Raw genomic sequence first — 12,500 nt, 5'->3', positions numbered from 1 at the left:
TCATTCACTCATTTATGTATGTATTTATTTATTTTGTTTGTTTACTTCTTTACTCATATATTTTAAAATTTTTGTTATGGGTTTGTGTGTGTGTATGCGTGTGTGAGTGTGTGCTTGTTTATGTGTGTGTGTCTGTGTGCACGCGCGCGCGTGTGCGCGTGTCTGTGTGTGTGTGAATAAAGACTACATTGACTTTGGTGCGTGCGTACCAGTCGCTCTGCACACCAGGTGCCCTCTCCCCTCCAACCCACCCTCCCCACTCCCTTACTCCCACCCCCCACCCCCACTTCCATGCCCACGAAACAAACACACATCCCAGCCAGTTAATACGTATTTCAGTGGATGGATGAACAATGAATTGTTAAACAGTGCAAGTAGATCCGTCGGTATACTCTACCCGATTTATATACTGTTTCGTTTTTGTTTTTGTTTTAGTTTTTTTTTCTAGTCGCCATTTCATTAACTTCATACTGTTGGTTGAAGTACAGGACACAGACTAGTAAAGATGTACTGAATTGAGTTTGTAAAGTGATTGTTGCTAAATCACAAATGATGACGAAAAATGAGTTTACCTGTAAACACACACACACACACACACACACACACACACACACACACACACACACACACACACACACTCTGTTAATTCGCTGATTTCAGTTTGTTACTGATCCTTTTTTTTTCTTTTTTTCTTTTCTTTTTTAAAGAAGGAAAAGGGTTACATTATGCAGCCTGTGGTTCCACTTGATTTCTTTCTTCTCTCCCACCCCCACGCCACCCCCAGCTGAAATTTCTCTTCAGTTTCAAGTTGTCACAGCTTGCGGAGAGATCGACAGTATGCACCGATTTTTTTATTTTTTTATTTTTTTTAAATTAAAAATCTTTCTTTTTGGGGGGTGGGGGGGAGGTATATAACGACCCGTTGGCTTACACTATGACGATGTATATAAGGACCCGTTGGCTTACGCTGTGACGATCACGTTGTTTAGGGCTTGGGTCTGGGTTCGATGAAGGTTGCGTCGTTGCTTGAGGGGGTCAAGTCAGGCTCGGTTTCAGTTTCTGTTTCAGTTTCTCAAGGAGGCGTCCGTCATTGCGGTAGGACAAAATCCATATACGCTACACCACATCTGCCAGGCAGGTGCCTGACCAGCAGCATAACCCCACGTGATTTTTCAGGCCTTGAATGCATGCGTATATATTTATGTTCCCATCAGAGTGGGGTTTTTTTTTTCTACAGAACTTTGCCAGAGGATAACACTCGCGTTGCCATGGGTTCTTTTTTCAGTGCGCCAAGTGAGTGTTGCACACGGGACCTCGGTTTATCGTCTCCTTCGAATGACTAGACGCTCAGTTTTGGTTTTCTGGTCAAACTTGGGAGAAAAGGCCGAGAAGGGGATTCGAACCCACACCCTAACGGGACTTACTGTACTGGCAGATGAGCGTCTTAACCATTCTGCCACCTTCCTCTACATACATACACCACACCGCATCAGCTTGGAAAAAGAAAAGAAGAAGAGGAAAAAGAAAAGAAGAAGAAGAAAAAAAACAAACCAAGATTTGTGATGTTGGGGCGGAGCAGAAGCCTGACCAACGCCTAGACTCAGTTGTGCTAGTCAGGTCGAGGGAGGCTCTACGGAACACACTGAAAACGGGGGCAGTTTGAATGAGACCCTTGGGGCGTATAGAGTTAAACTGAACCTTACCATCAGCCACGGCCCGATACTGTCGCCCACTTTGCAGATCTTGTATGCCGGCATCGTATGCTTGCCACCTCGTTTGTAAAAGTACCCAGTTTAAAAATGAAAGGAAACAATAAATGAATACATAAATACATACTTAAAGACATAAATGAATAAATAAATAAAACAGATAACCACACCAGACAACGTTTCATATATTATTTCCCATTCCAATATTGATTTATTTCGTTAACCACCAGTTCACTTCGATTCACATTGACCGTTATTTTCCGTTCCAGTATTTGTCTGAAGACAACTTTTTTTTTTCTTTTTCATATTCCAGTGCTTCTGAAAAAATGTCTGTTGGCTTTTTTTTCCTTCCAGCATTTGTCTGAAAACACCTGTTAGCAATACCTGCCTTAAATTGTCCATGAATATTGACTTTATTTTACATTACAGTTTTTGTCCTAAATATCTGTTAGCAATACTCGCCTCAATATGTTTTTAAATATTGACTTTATTTTATATTCCAGCATTAGTCTCAAGATATCTGTTAGCAAAATTTGCCTTAAAATGTTTATAGATATTGCCTTTATTTTACATTCCAGTAATTTGTCTTAAAATATCTCTGAGCAGTATTTGCCTCGAACCGTTTGTAAACACTAACCGTCATTTTCCATGCCTGTATTTGTCTTAAAATTGTCTGTGCTCAGTGACGGCTGATGGCTGTTTTCCACTTCGATATTTCCTCAAGAAATATTTATAAACGTCGAGTGCTATTGTCCATTCCAATGTTTTGTCTTTTGAAACATCGGTCAAATACGTACACCATTATTTCCGCTTCCGGTGTTTGTTTTATTTGTGTTTGTATTTTTTAGCAGGTGGTATCCTGCATAGTGCTAAAAGGCAGATCACGATCGCTATTCCCATCCTTGATTTTTTTTGTCTTACATGCTAAATACTGTCTGTGGACATTGACTATTCTTATCCGAGTCACAATTCCTTTCAGTATAGCACGTTTCTTGCCGTGCATGAATCTACATTTTTGCAGTGTGCAGAATGTATTGGAAAGGGCGGGTTTTTATGGTTAAAAATCAGGTATTTGATTGAGGGTTTTATTGTGATGGCAGCAAAAAGGGGAGCAAAGAATCATGTAGATGGTATAAAAGTATATTGCCGATTGTCATACAAGGAAATAAGCAATATACTGGAAAGAGACTTTTACAGGTGCTTGAATTCAAGTCTAAAACCTCGTCAGTTGACTCTCTCAGACTTTGGTCCGATTCGCAGACCAATTCTGAGTTTAGCTCTCAGACTGTTATCAAATTCATTACGGACCAAGTATTGTTCTAATGTCAAGTGCATATGCTTTGGTAACCTGACAATTAAGCATATAATTATTGACTGTGGCTTGATGAAGCCTTATGTACACGAAAGTGTGTCTTCATAAGTGACTGAGAACGTTGATGTTTTTGACTTTTTGCATTCATTATCAGTTGTTTCGCTTGTCAGTTTAACGACTTCTCTTTTACGAAGTCCTTTAAGTAATTTCCTGTAATCGTATTTAGATTTTTTTTTCTTCAAATTTCACCCTCATTTGCCCAGTTTCCCCCAACCCTCCATTCATTTACATCTCCCACCCCTTCTAACCGATAATACTCAAATGTATTCATAAATACTTTAACAAAATGTCTTCAATCACCGATATGTGTTACGGGACAAAATTCCTCCTCCTCCTCTATTGTGATGACTTGTTCATAAATCTTATACGTGTATGTGTATGTGTGTGTGTGTGCGTGCGGGTGCGCGCGCGCATGCGTCATACACACACACACACACACACACACACAGTAAGAACTCACTCTGCCATCATCAGTACGTGGGGGAAAAAAAACAAAACAAAAAACAAACAAAAAACCAACCTAGATGTAGTGTGTGAAGTGGACCGAAACCGGACTTAATGTGATCAGGTCATGGGCTGAGTATGCGACAACTGCTTGCAGCTGCTGCTGCTGCGTTTGCACTGGGATTGCATATGCTGATAACATCGGTCTCCGATAGCTCTTTCTTTTCCCCGTCCCCCCCCCCCCTCCTCCTCCTCCAGCCCCTTATTCTTTCTCCTTCGTCCCCCCCCCCTTTTTTTTTCTTTGTTTTTTGTTTTCTTCAGCCTTTGGAAAAGTATGTATTTTACTGTAGTCTTCAGTCTCACCCCCCCCCCCCCCCCCCCCCCCCCCCCCCCCCAACCCCCCTAACTTTTTACCTTTTTTTTTTTCATTCTTCTCTATTCACTTCATCCGGCTTTGTTCTTTGTTCTTGTCAGTCAGTTTTGTTAATTGTTCACACTCATTCGTGTGTTTGTTTGATTGATTGTTTAGTTACTTCGTCAGTCAGTCAGGTACCTACTTATGTGATAGTTTTTCATACTGTGTTCAAGTGTTCTCTTCAGTCCCCTTGCAAGCGTTCTTTGTTCCCCTTCTGCTTCAGTGTTCTTTGTTCCCTTCAGCCTTCTCTGTTCCCTTCAGTTTTACCGTTCTGTGTTCCCTTCAGACCGTGACAAATACCCAGATTCAAACACTCCACTGTTGGACGCCGTTCTTTCTCTGTCTCTGGACCATGCATTTGGAATGAACTTCCTCTTTCGCCTCGTCAGGTCTCCGCACCCAGCTCTTTCAAGTCTGGCCTTAAAACCCACCTCTTCACAAGATAGCCTTCCTCCCCCTACCTCTTCCTTGTCTTCAGTTTTAGAGTTATGCATGTGTGTGTGAATGACTGGTGTGAAAGTGCTTAGATTTGTCTCCGCACAGGATTCAGCGCTATATAAATATTATTATTATTATTCAGACCATGAAAAAATGACACTCACACTCACAGGGTCCTGTTATTTTCAGTCAGTGGTAACACTGACCATGCTGCAGCAGCACTCTTTAACCATACTTTCTGCCTACATACACTCCCCCCCACCCCCAACACCGTCGCCACCCACCCGCTTACCCACCGATGTATCGCCGACGTGTTTTTTGAATTGTTCCAGTGATCTGAGTTGTTCGTGGTCTTTTCGGTCAGAACCTTGGATAATTTTTTCCCTACCCCTTCAGTGCCAGGGGGGAAAAAACAGTAGAAAGTGGTGTTTCAGGTCATAGAACATTATCCAAAAAATAATCAGCCTAAAACTGAGAAAAAGGGTCTGGAGGTACACCACTCTGGACAAACTGTGTGAATTTTCAGCCTTCCAGAGCTATTTCCCCCCCGATTTCTGATGACGTCCTCAGTGACGTCACTATGCACGTACGTAATACGTTTATGGCAGCCAAGGGTGTTTAGAAGGTTTTTCTTTGGGGGGGGGAGGGGGAGTGGGGGAGAAGAAAGAAAGAAGAGCACGATATAAGCTGCTACTTTGCTGTTGTTCATGTGTGCCTGGGTACATGTTTCCTGGATAAAGATTGGTTTTAAGTTTCAAGGTGTCAGGGGATGCGGATTGACCCACCGTGTACGCTACATCACATCTGCTTGGGAGGGGGAGAGGGAAGGGTTGGGGTGGGGGTGGAGGTGGGGGTAGTCAATAGAAGAAGAAAATAATTCAGTATCCCTTTTCAAACTTCTGTGACTCGGTGAAAGTTCTGTCGGCGCCTTTCGACAGTGAGTCCCGGGTATGGGCCATATATGAAATGAAAACGGGGCGCTGGCTTGTGGTTGGTGGTGGTGATGGTGACTGCATGGTGAGTGAGATGCATCAGGAGTTGAAAATCATGTGTTGAGTGAGGTGATGAAGACGGGGGGAGGGAGGGGTTTTGGAGGCAGGCACAGCACACACACACACACATGTGACCCCCCCCAACCCCCCGCACCCCCCATTCCCCCCCCCGGCCCCCCCCCCCCCCCAGGCGCGGGGCTTGATTTGGCGCCCGTGCTAATGTATCGGGGATTATTGCCACCGCCGGGGTCTGTGGCAGCAGTGAGCTGAGAGATTGTGTGTGTGTGTGTGTGAGGTGCTCGGGTTACGGGTAGGACAATAATTAGCGTCAACAGTGGCCGGTCACAGCTGGCCACTCCTCCCTACTATCCCTCCCCCAATCCCCCCACATCCCCACCCCCCACCCAACCACCCACCCCCACATCCCAATCCTCTCTCCCTCTCCCCCACTCCACACCCCACCTCTGTCGGGCTGACTGCTGTGTTTGGGTGGGAGGAGGGGGGAAGGAGGAGGAGGGGAGGGTATGATGAAGGGTGGAGGGGGAAGGGAGGTTGGGGAGTGGGGGGCTGGGGGGGGGGGTAGGAGAGAGAGACGGTGATGGCAGTACGAGGATGGAGGGAAATTATATGTCAAGGATGTTGCAGAAGATTGCTCTACTTGATAACTTGCAAGGGTTTGGATGTCCCCCACCCACCCACACCCCACAACCAGTGGAGTGATGGCCAAGAGGTAACGCGTCCACCTAGGAAGCGAGAGAATCTGAGCGCGCTGCTTCGAATCACGGCTCATCCGCCGATATTTTCTCCCCATCCACTAGACCTTGAATGGTGGCCTGGACGCTAGTCATTCGGATAAGACGAGGTCCCGTGTGCAGCATGCACTTAGCGCACCAAAAAGAACCCACGGCAACAGAAGTGTTGTTTTTTTCTGGCAAAATTCTGTTGAAAAATCCACTTCGATTAGGGAAAACAAATAAAACTGCACGCATGAAAAAAAAAGGGGGGGGGGGGGGGGGGTAGCATTGTAGTGTAGAGACGCGCTCTCCTTAGGGAGAGCAGCCCGAATTTCACACAGACAAACCTGTTGTGATAAAAAGAAATACAAATTCAAATTCACCTAACCTGGTTGCCCCCTACTCACACCTTTCCCTTGTAGTGCACATTACCTCTGACGGTGACGCTGCACTGTGGCGACGGACACTCTCTCCCCGGGCATGGAGAGAAGCCTCCCCCCCCCCCCCCAGCCCCCACCCCCACCCCGACAAATTTCACACCGGAGAAATCTGTGGTGACAAAAAAAACAACTTGTGATACAACTACTACTACTTCTCTACTTCTTGTTGTTATCATTATTAGTATTATTATTATTATCGTGGTTGTTGTTGTTGTTTTCTATTTGTTTCTTGTTTTATGTATCTATTTATTTACTTCTTTTTAAAAAAAATTATTTCATTTATTTATTTTTGCGTGCAGTATTTCATGCATGAGACTCGCATGGACATTAAACACTCCTAGTTGTATATGTATATGATGACTTACTTGAGTATTTTAGTCCAGCGTGCTGCATTTTATGTTCGAGATGCATCTCTCTCTCTCTCTCTCTCTCTCTCTATATATATATATATATATATATATAGAGAGAGAGAGAGAGAGAGAGAGAGAGAGAGAGATAAAGGCATTTACGCGAGCATTCTACTAGCAATGCGCAAATTGCATTTTATCATTTCATTAAAAAGTCAGTTTGCTTCCCTTTATTTTGCTTCCGTTTGAATCGGGAAGGGGGGATTAGGAATTAAATAGGCGAAACGGGATGATGACACCGTCAGTTCCAGAGCGCAGAAGGACTCAACTTCGTGCATGGTAGACCCCCACAGTGACGTCACCAGCAAACGACAGACCCTGTTATGGAGGGATGGGGGAGTGTGTTAGGACGTGGGGAGTGGTCTGGGGAAGGGGGGGGGGGGGAGGGAAGGGATACCACCCTCCTCCACCCCCTCGTCACTTCAGTCTTCTTTTGTTTTTTGGGTTGTTTTTTTTTATGTGTTATTTTTCCTGCCCTGGGCGGGGGGGGGGGGGGGGGGGGGGGGCACATGAAATATAACTTTTTTTTCCTGGCCTTGTAAGTTAGCTTTTCTGTTTTATTTCCCCGCTTTTCTCTTTGTTTTATATTTTATCTTATTTCGCTTTGTTTTTTTTGAATGGGTTGTTGGTGGTTTTGGCGGAGGGTGGAAGAGGGTGGGTGTTGCATCCTTCCTTGTCCTGTCTAAGCTGTCTTCAGTGTGTGATGTGAAGCAATCCATCCTTCCTTGTCGTGTCTAAGCTGTCTTCAGTGTGTGCTGTGAAGCAATCCATCCTTCCTTGTCCTGTCTAAGCTGTCTTCAGTGTGTGATGTGAAGCAATCCATCCTTCCTTGTCCTGTCTAAGCTGTCTTCAGTGTGTGATGTGAAGCAATCCATCCTTCCTTGTCCTGTCTCAGCTGTCTCCAGTGTGTGATGTGAAGCAATCCATCCTTCCTTGTCCTGTCTAAGCTGTCTTCGGTGTGTGATGTGAAGCAATCCATCCTTCCTTGTCCTGTCTCAGCTGTCTTCAGTGTGTGATGTGAAGCAATCCATCCTTCCTTGTCCTGTCTAAGCTGTCTCCAATGTGTGATGTGAAGCAATCCATCCTTCCTTCCTTGTCCTGTCTAAGCTGTCTTCAATGTGTGCTGTGAAGCAATCCATCCTTCCTTGTCCTGTCTAAGCTGTCTCCAATGTGTGATGTGAAGCAATCCATCCTTCCTTCCTTGTCCTGTCTAAGCTGTCTTCAGTGTGTGATGTGAAGCAATCCATCCTTCCTTCCTTGTCCTGTCTAAGCTGTCTTCGGTGTGTGATGTGAAGCAATCCATCCTTCCTTGTCCTGTCTCAGCTGTCTCCAATGTGTGATGTGAAGCAATCCATCCTTCCTTGTCCTGTCTAAGCTGTCTTCAGTGTGTGCTGTGAAGCAATCCATCCTTCCTTGTCCTGTCTCAGCTGTCTTCAGTGTGTGCTGTGAAGCAATCCATCCTTCCTTGTCCTGTCTAAGCTGTCTTCAGTGTGTGCTGTGAAGCAATCCATCCTTCCTTGTCCTGTCTAAGCTGTCTTCAGTGTGTGCTGTGAAGCAATCCATCCTTCCTTGTCCTGCCTAAGCTGTCTCCAGTGTGTGATGTGAAGCAATCCATCCTTTCTTCTCCTGTCTAAGCTGTCTCCAGTGTGTGCTGTGAAGCAATCCATCCTTCCTTGTCCTGCCTAAGCTGTCTCCAGTGTGTGATGTGAAGCAATCCATCCTTCCTTGTCCTGTCTAAGCTGTCTTCAGTGTGTGATGTGAAGCAATCCACCCTTCCTTGTCCTGTCTCAGCTGTCTCCAGTGTGTGCTGTGAAGCAATCCATCCTTCCTTGTCCTGTCTCAGCTGTCTTCAGTGTGTGATGTGAAGCAATCCATCCTTCCTTGTCCTGTCTCAGCTGTCTTCATTGTGTGCTGCGAAGCAGTCTGGCCATTCCTTGTCCTCTCACCTGTCTCTACTGTTTGAGCAGTGAATCAGTCGACTCAGCTGTCGCAATGCTCAAGTTGTGAAGCAATCACCTCAGCTGTCACCATTTTCAGCCGTCAAGCAATGATCTCAGCTGTCACTAAGTTTTGAGCTGTAATTATGTAAAGCAGTCCACCACTCCCTGTCCTTTCGTCTTGCCCTCACTGTGACCTGTGAAGCAATCCACGATTTTATTGTTTTTTCAGCGGTCACCGTTGTGAGCTGTAAAGCAATCCATCAGTCCTTGTCCTCACGTTTGTCACCTGTGTTTGAGCTGTGAAACAATCATCTCAGCTGTCACCTCTTTTTTAAGCTGTCAAGCAATCATCTCAGTTCAAGCAGTCATCTCAGCTGTCACCTCTTTTTTAAGCTGTCAAGCAATCATCTCAATTCAAGCAATCATCTCAACTGTCACCTCTTTTTTTTAGCTGTCAAGCAATCATCTCAGCTGTCACCATGTATGAGCTGTGAAGCAATCCATCATTCCTTCTCTCAGCTGTCACCATTTTTTAAATCTTAAGGGGAAAAAATCTTTTAAATTTTAATTTTTATTTATTTCTCTAGCTTCAATCCAGCATCAAGCTGTGTCCTCCAGGCTGTCACTAACGTGTGAACGTGCTGTGCTGTGTTGCAGAGGAGCAGAAGTGCTGGTGTTCCAGCTGAAGACCAGGGGTCGTGCTGGTGGTGGTGGTGGTTCCTCCCCCTCCCCCTCCCTCACCCTCACCCACCTGCACACCCTCCCTCTCCCCAGCGCCCCCTGGGACCTGGCCTGGGCCGACAGGAGCGCCACCTTGTGGGTGCTTTGCCCTGAGGAGGGCGCCACTCTGAGCGCCTTCAGGCTGAGGAAGGGGGGGGAGGAGGGGGCTGACGAGACCATCAAGGTGGGTGACTCTTCTTCTTCTTCTTCTTCGCTCGTGGGCTGCAACTCCCACGTTCATTCGTATGTACACGAGTGGGCGTTTTACGTGTAGGACCGTTTTTACCCCGACATGTAGGCAGGCATATTCCGTTTTCGGGGGGTTCATGCTGGGTATGTTTTTGTTGCCATAATCCACCAAACGATGACATGGATTACAGGATCTTGAATTGCGTATTTGATCTTCTGCTTGCGTATACACACGAAGGGGTTTCAGGCACTAAGCAGGTCTGTACATATGTTGACCTGGGAGATCGGGAAAATCTCCACCCTTTTACCCACCTGGTGCCGTTACCGAGACTCGAACCTGGGACACTCAGATTGAAAGTCCAACGCTTTAATCACTTGGCTACTGCGCCCGCCATGGTGGGGTGACGAACGGGAGGGGAATAGGGGGAGGGGGGGGGGGTGTAGCGGTGTGTTGTGCTTCGTAGTGTTGTCCTCACGGGCACTGTATTTGCCAATAAGCGTCTGAACCATTCTGCCACCTTCTTACTTGAATGATAAACCGAAGACGAACACACGTGTTCAGCATGCACGTAGCGCACGTAAAAGAACCCACGGCAACAAAAGGGTTGTCCCTTGCAAAAGTCCGTCCAAAAAAAAAAAAGAAAAAAAAAAGAGGATAAAATGGGGGAAAAAAGGCCGCTTTGGTCAGAAAAGACATACATTTGCAGGCAGACAACAACAACAACAAAAAAAAAAAAAAAAAAAAAGGGGGGGGGGGGTGCTCTCATTGCAGCGATGTGTTTTCCCTGAGGAGAGTTACCAAGATTTCACACACGAAAAATACGTTGTGACAAAAAGAGTAAAACAACACAACACGACACGACACAACACAACACGACACACGCAACGCAACGCCACGCAACACCACACTACACCACTCCATTCCACACCACACGACAAATCATACACACAAAGGTTCCCTGTGGACTGCCGACGCTGCGACTGACAGACGAACCCGGGTGTGGTTGTTATGTAATAAAGGGGGGGGGGGTTGATTTGAGCAGCAGCGTGGGGGAGGGGGGGTCGGGGGGGGGGGGGTGAAACCACTGACACGGTACAGATGATGGGGACCACCCACAAACAAACCAAAACTGCACCAGTCTCCTCCCCTCTTCCTTCTACGCTGGGGAAGTGGGAATGATTTGATTTGATCTGATGCGCAGCCTTGTTTAAAGAAAGACTGAGAGGCGATATCCACAGTTCTTTCCCTGTGTTCTTGCTATTCAGCTTCGTTCCGAAGACGGGAAAATGGTACATTTGTAGTTTAGAGGACATTGTTATATAAATATATTCTACATTGTCGCATCAACTCTATCCGTCAGTACCTTTCTGTTGAAACTACTACTATTATTTCTGCTTTTGTGCTGACTACTGTAATTCTCTTCTCATAGGCTGTCCACATAATATTCTTCAGCGAACTCAAAAACTTCAAAGCAGTGCTGGCCGTCTGACTGTCAGAATCCCACGTATTGATCACATTTCTCCACACTTCCGCATTCTACATTGGCTCCCCATTGAAGCGAGAATTAAATACAAAGTTGCGTGTCTCTGCTATTCTGCTTTCCACTCCGCAGGACCGACATATCTTTCTGACCTTATCAGTGTTTACACTCCCACAAGAAATCTCCGCTCTTCCTTTGATTGTTACCTTTTGGAACTTCCTCGTGTCAATACATGAACCTGTGGTGAGCGTTCTTTCTTCTTTGCTGCTCCTCACATCTGGAACAACCTTCCTCATCATATCCGTGCATCTGATTCTATTTCTGCTTTGCAAAAAACAACAACTCATCTTTCTAAAACCTATCTATAAGCACTCTGGTGATGGTGGAGACGCGGGGGGGTGGGGGGGCTGGGGGGTGAGAAAGAGTGGTCATGAATGTTTTATGTAATTTATGATATTTTTCTTTCATGTAAAGCGCCCTGAGCTCTTAGAGAGAAAGGGCGCTATATAAATATGCATTATTATTATTATTATTATTTCTTCCCTTGTCCAAATGACGTAAAGAAAGTCCAGTCAAAAGAGTTGGAGGGGAAGAAATGCAGACTTTTATATGACATAGTTATTAACCAATCAATAACTCTTTCCGTGTCGTAAACGGAGAGAGGTGCAGGAGAAGAAATGTGGACATTGCCGACATAGACAGACGCACCCCTTGCCCACGTTGACGATTCAATCTGTTGACCAACAGCTGTGCAAAGTGACGGACACGGACAGTGGCCGGCTGACCGACGACACGCAAGGTGCGACGGCACGTGATACTGACCGCGTGCTGACCGACACTGCGAGAACCGTCAATGACCACTGGTCCTTCTTCACGGGTCAGTATACACTATACCCTGTCCACGTGGGTGATGTCCTGTGTGTTAGTGGGGTTTTTTGTTGTTGTTGTTTTAGTGTTTGTGTTATGATGTGTTATTGTTGTGGAAGTGTGTGTGTGTGTGTGATTTTTGTGGATGAATAGTTCTCTGTGTCTGTTTGTCTGTGTGTAACTATGTGTGTGTGTGATTTTTGTGGGTGAATAGCACACTGTGTGTGTGTGTGTGTGTGTGCGTGCGTGCGTGTGTGAATCTGTGTGTTTGTGTGCGCGCGCGTGTGGTGTGTCTTTTATGCGTGTGTGAGCGAGCGAGCGAGCGTGCGTGATGATGTGCAGCACATTGCTT

The 12,500-nt window shown here is 45.8% G+C and overlaps 1 protein-coding gene across 1 annotated transcript in view; it reads left to right on the top strand.

Moving 5' to 3' along the window:
• LOC143286511 (uncharacterized) overlaps window positions 1-12,500 on the top strand; it is a 200,523-nt gene that overhangs the window by 168,407 nt on the left and 19,616 nt on the right. Inside the window, exons 9-10 of the mRNA XM_076594093.1 lie at window positions 9,549-9,795; window positions 12,029-12,158. Coding sequence (XP_076450208.1) covers window positions 9,549-9,795; window positions 12,029-12,158 — 377 coding nt within the window. The remainder of the gene's footprint in view (window positions 1-9,548; window positions 9,796-12,028; window positions 12,159-12,500) is intronic.

This window comes from Babylonia areolata, chromosome 10 (assembly GCF_041734735.1).
Source record: "Babylonia areolata isolate BAREFJ2019XMU chromosome 10, ASM4173473v1, whole genome shotgun sequence".
Lineage (NCBI taxonomy): Eukaryota > Metazoa > Mollusca > Gastropoda > Neogastropoda > Buccinidae > Babylonia > Babylonia areolata.
This window is presented reverse-complemented; position numbering and strand designations above follow the sequence as displayed.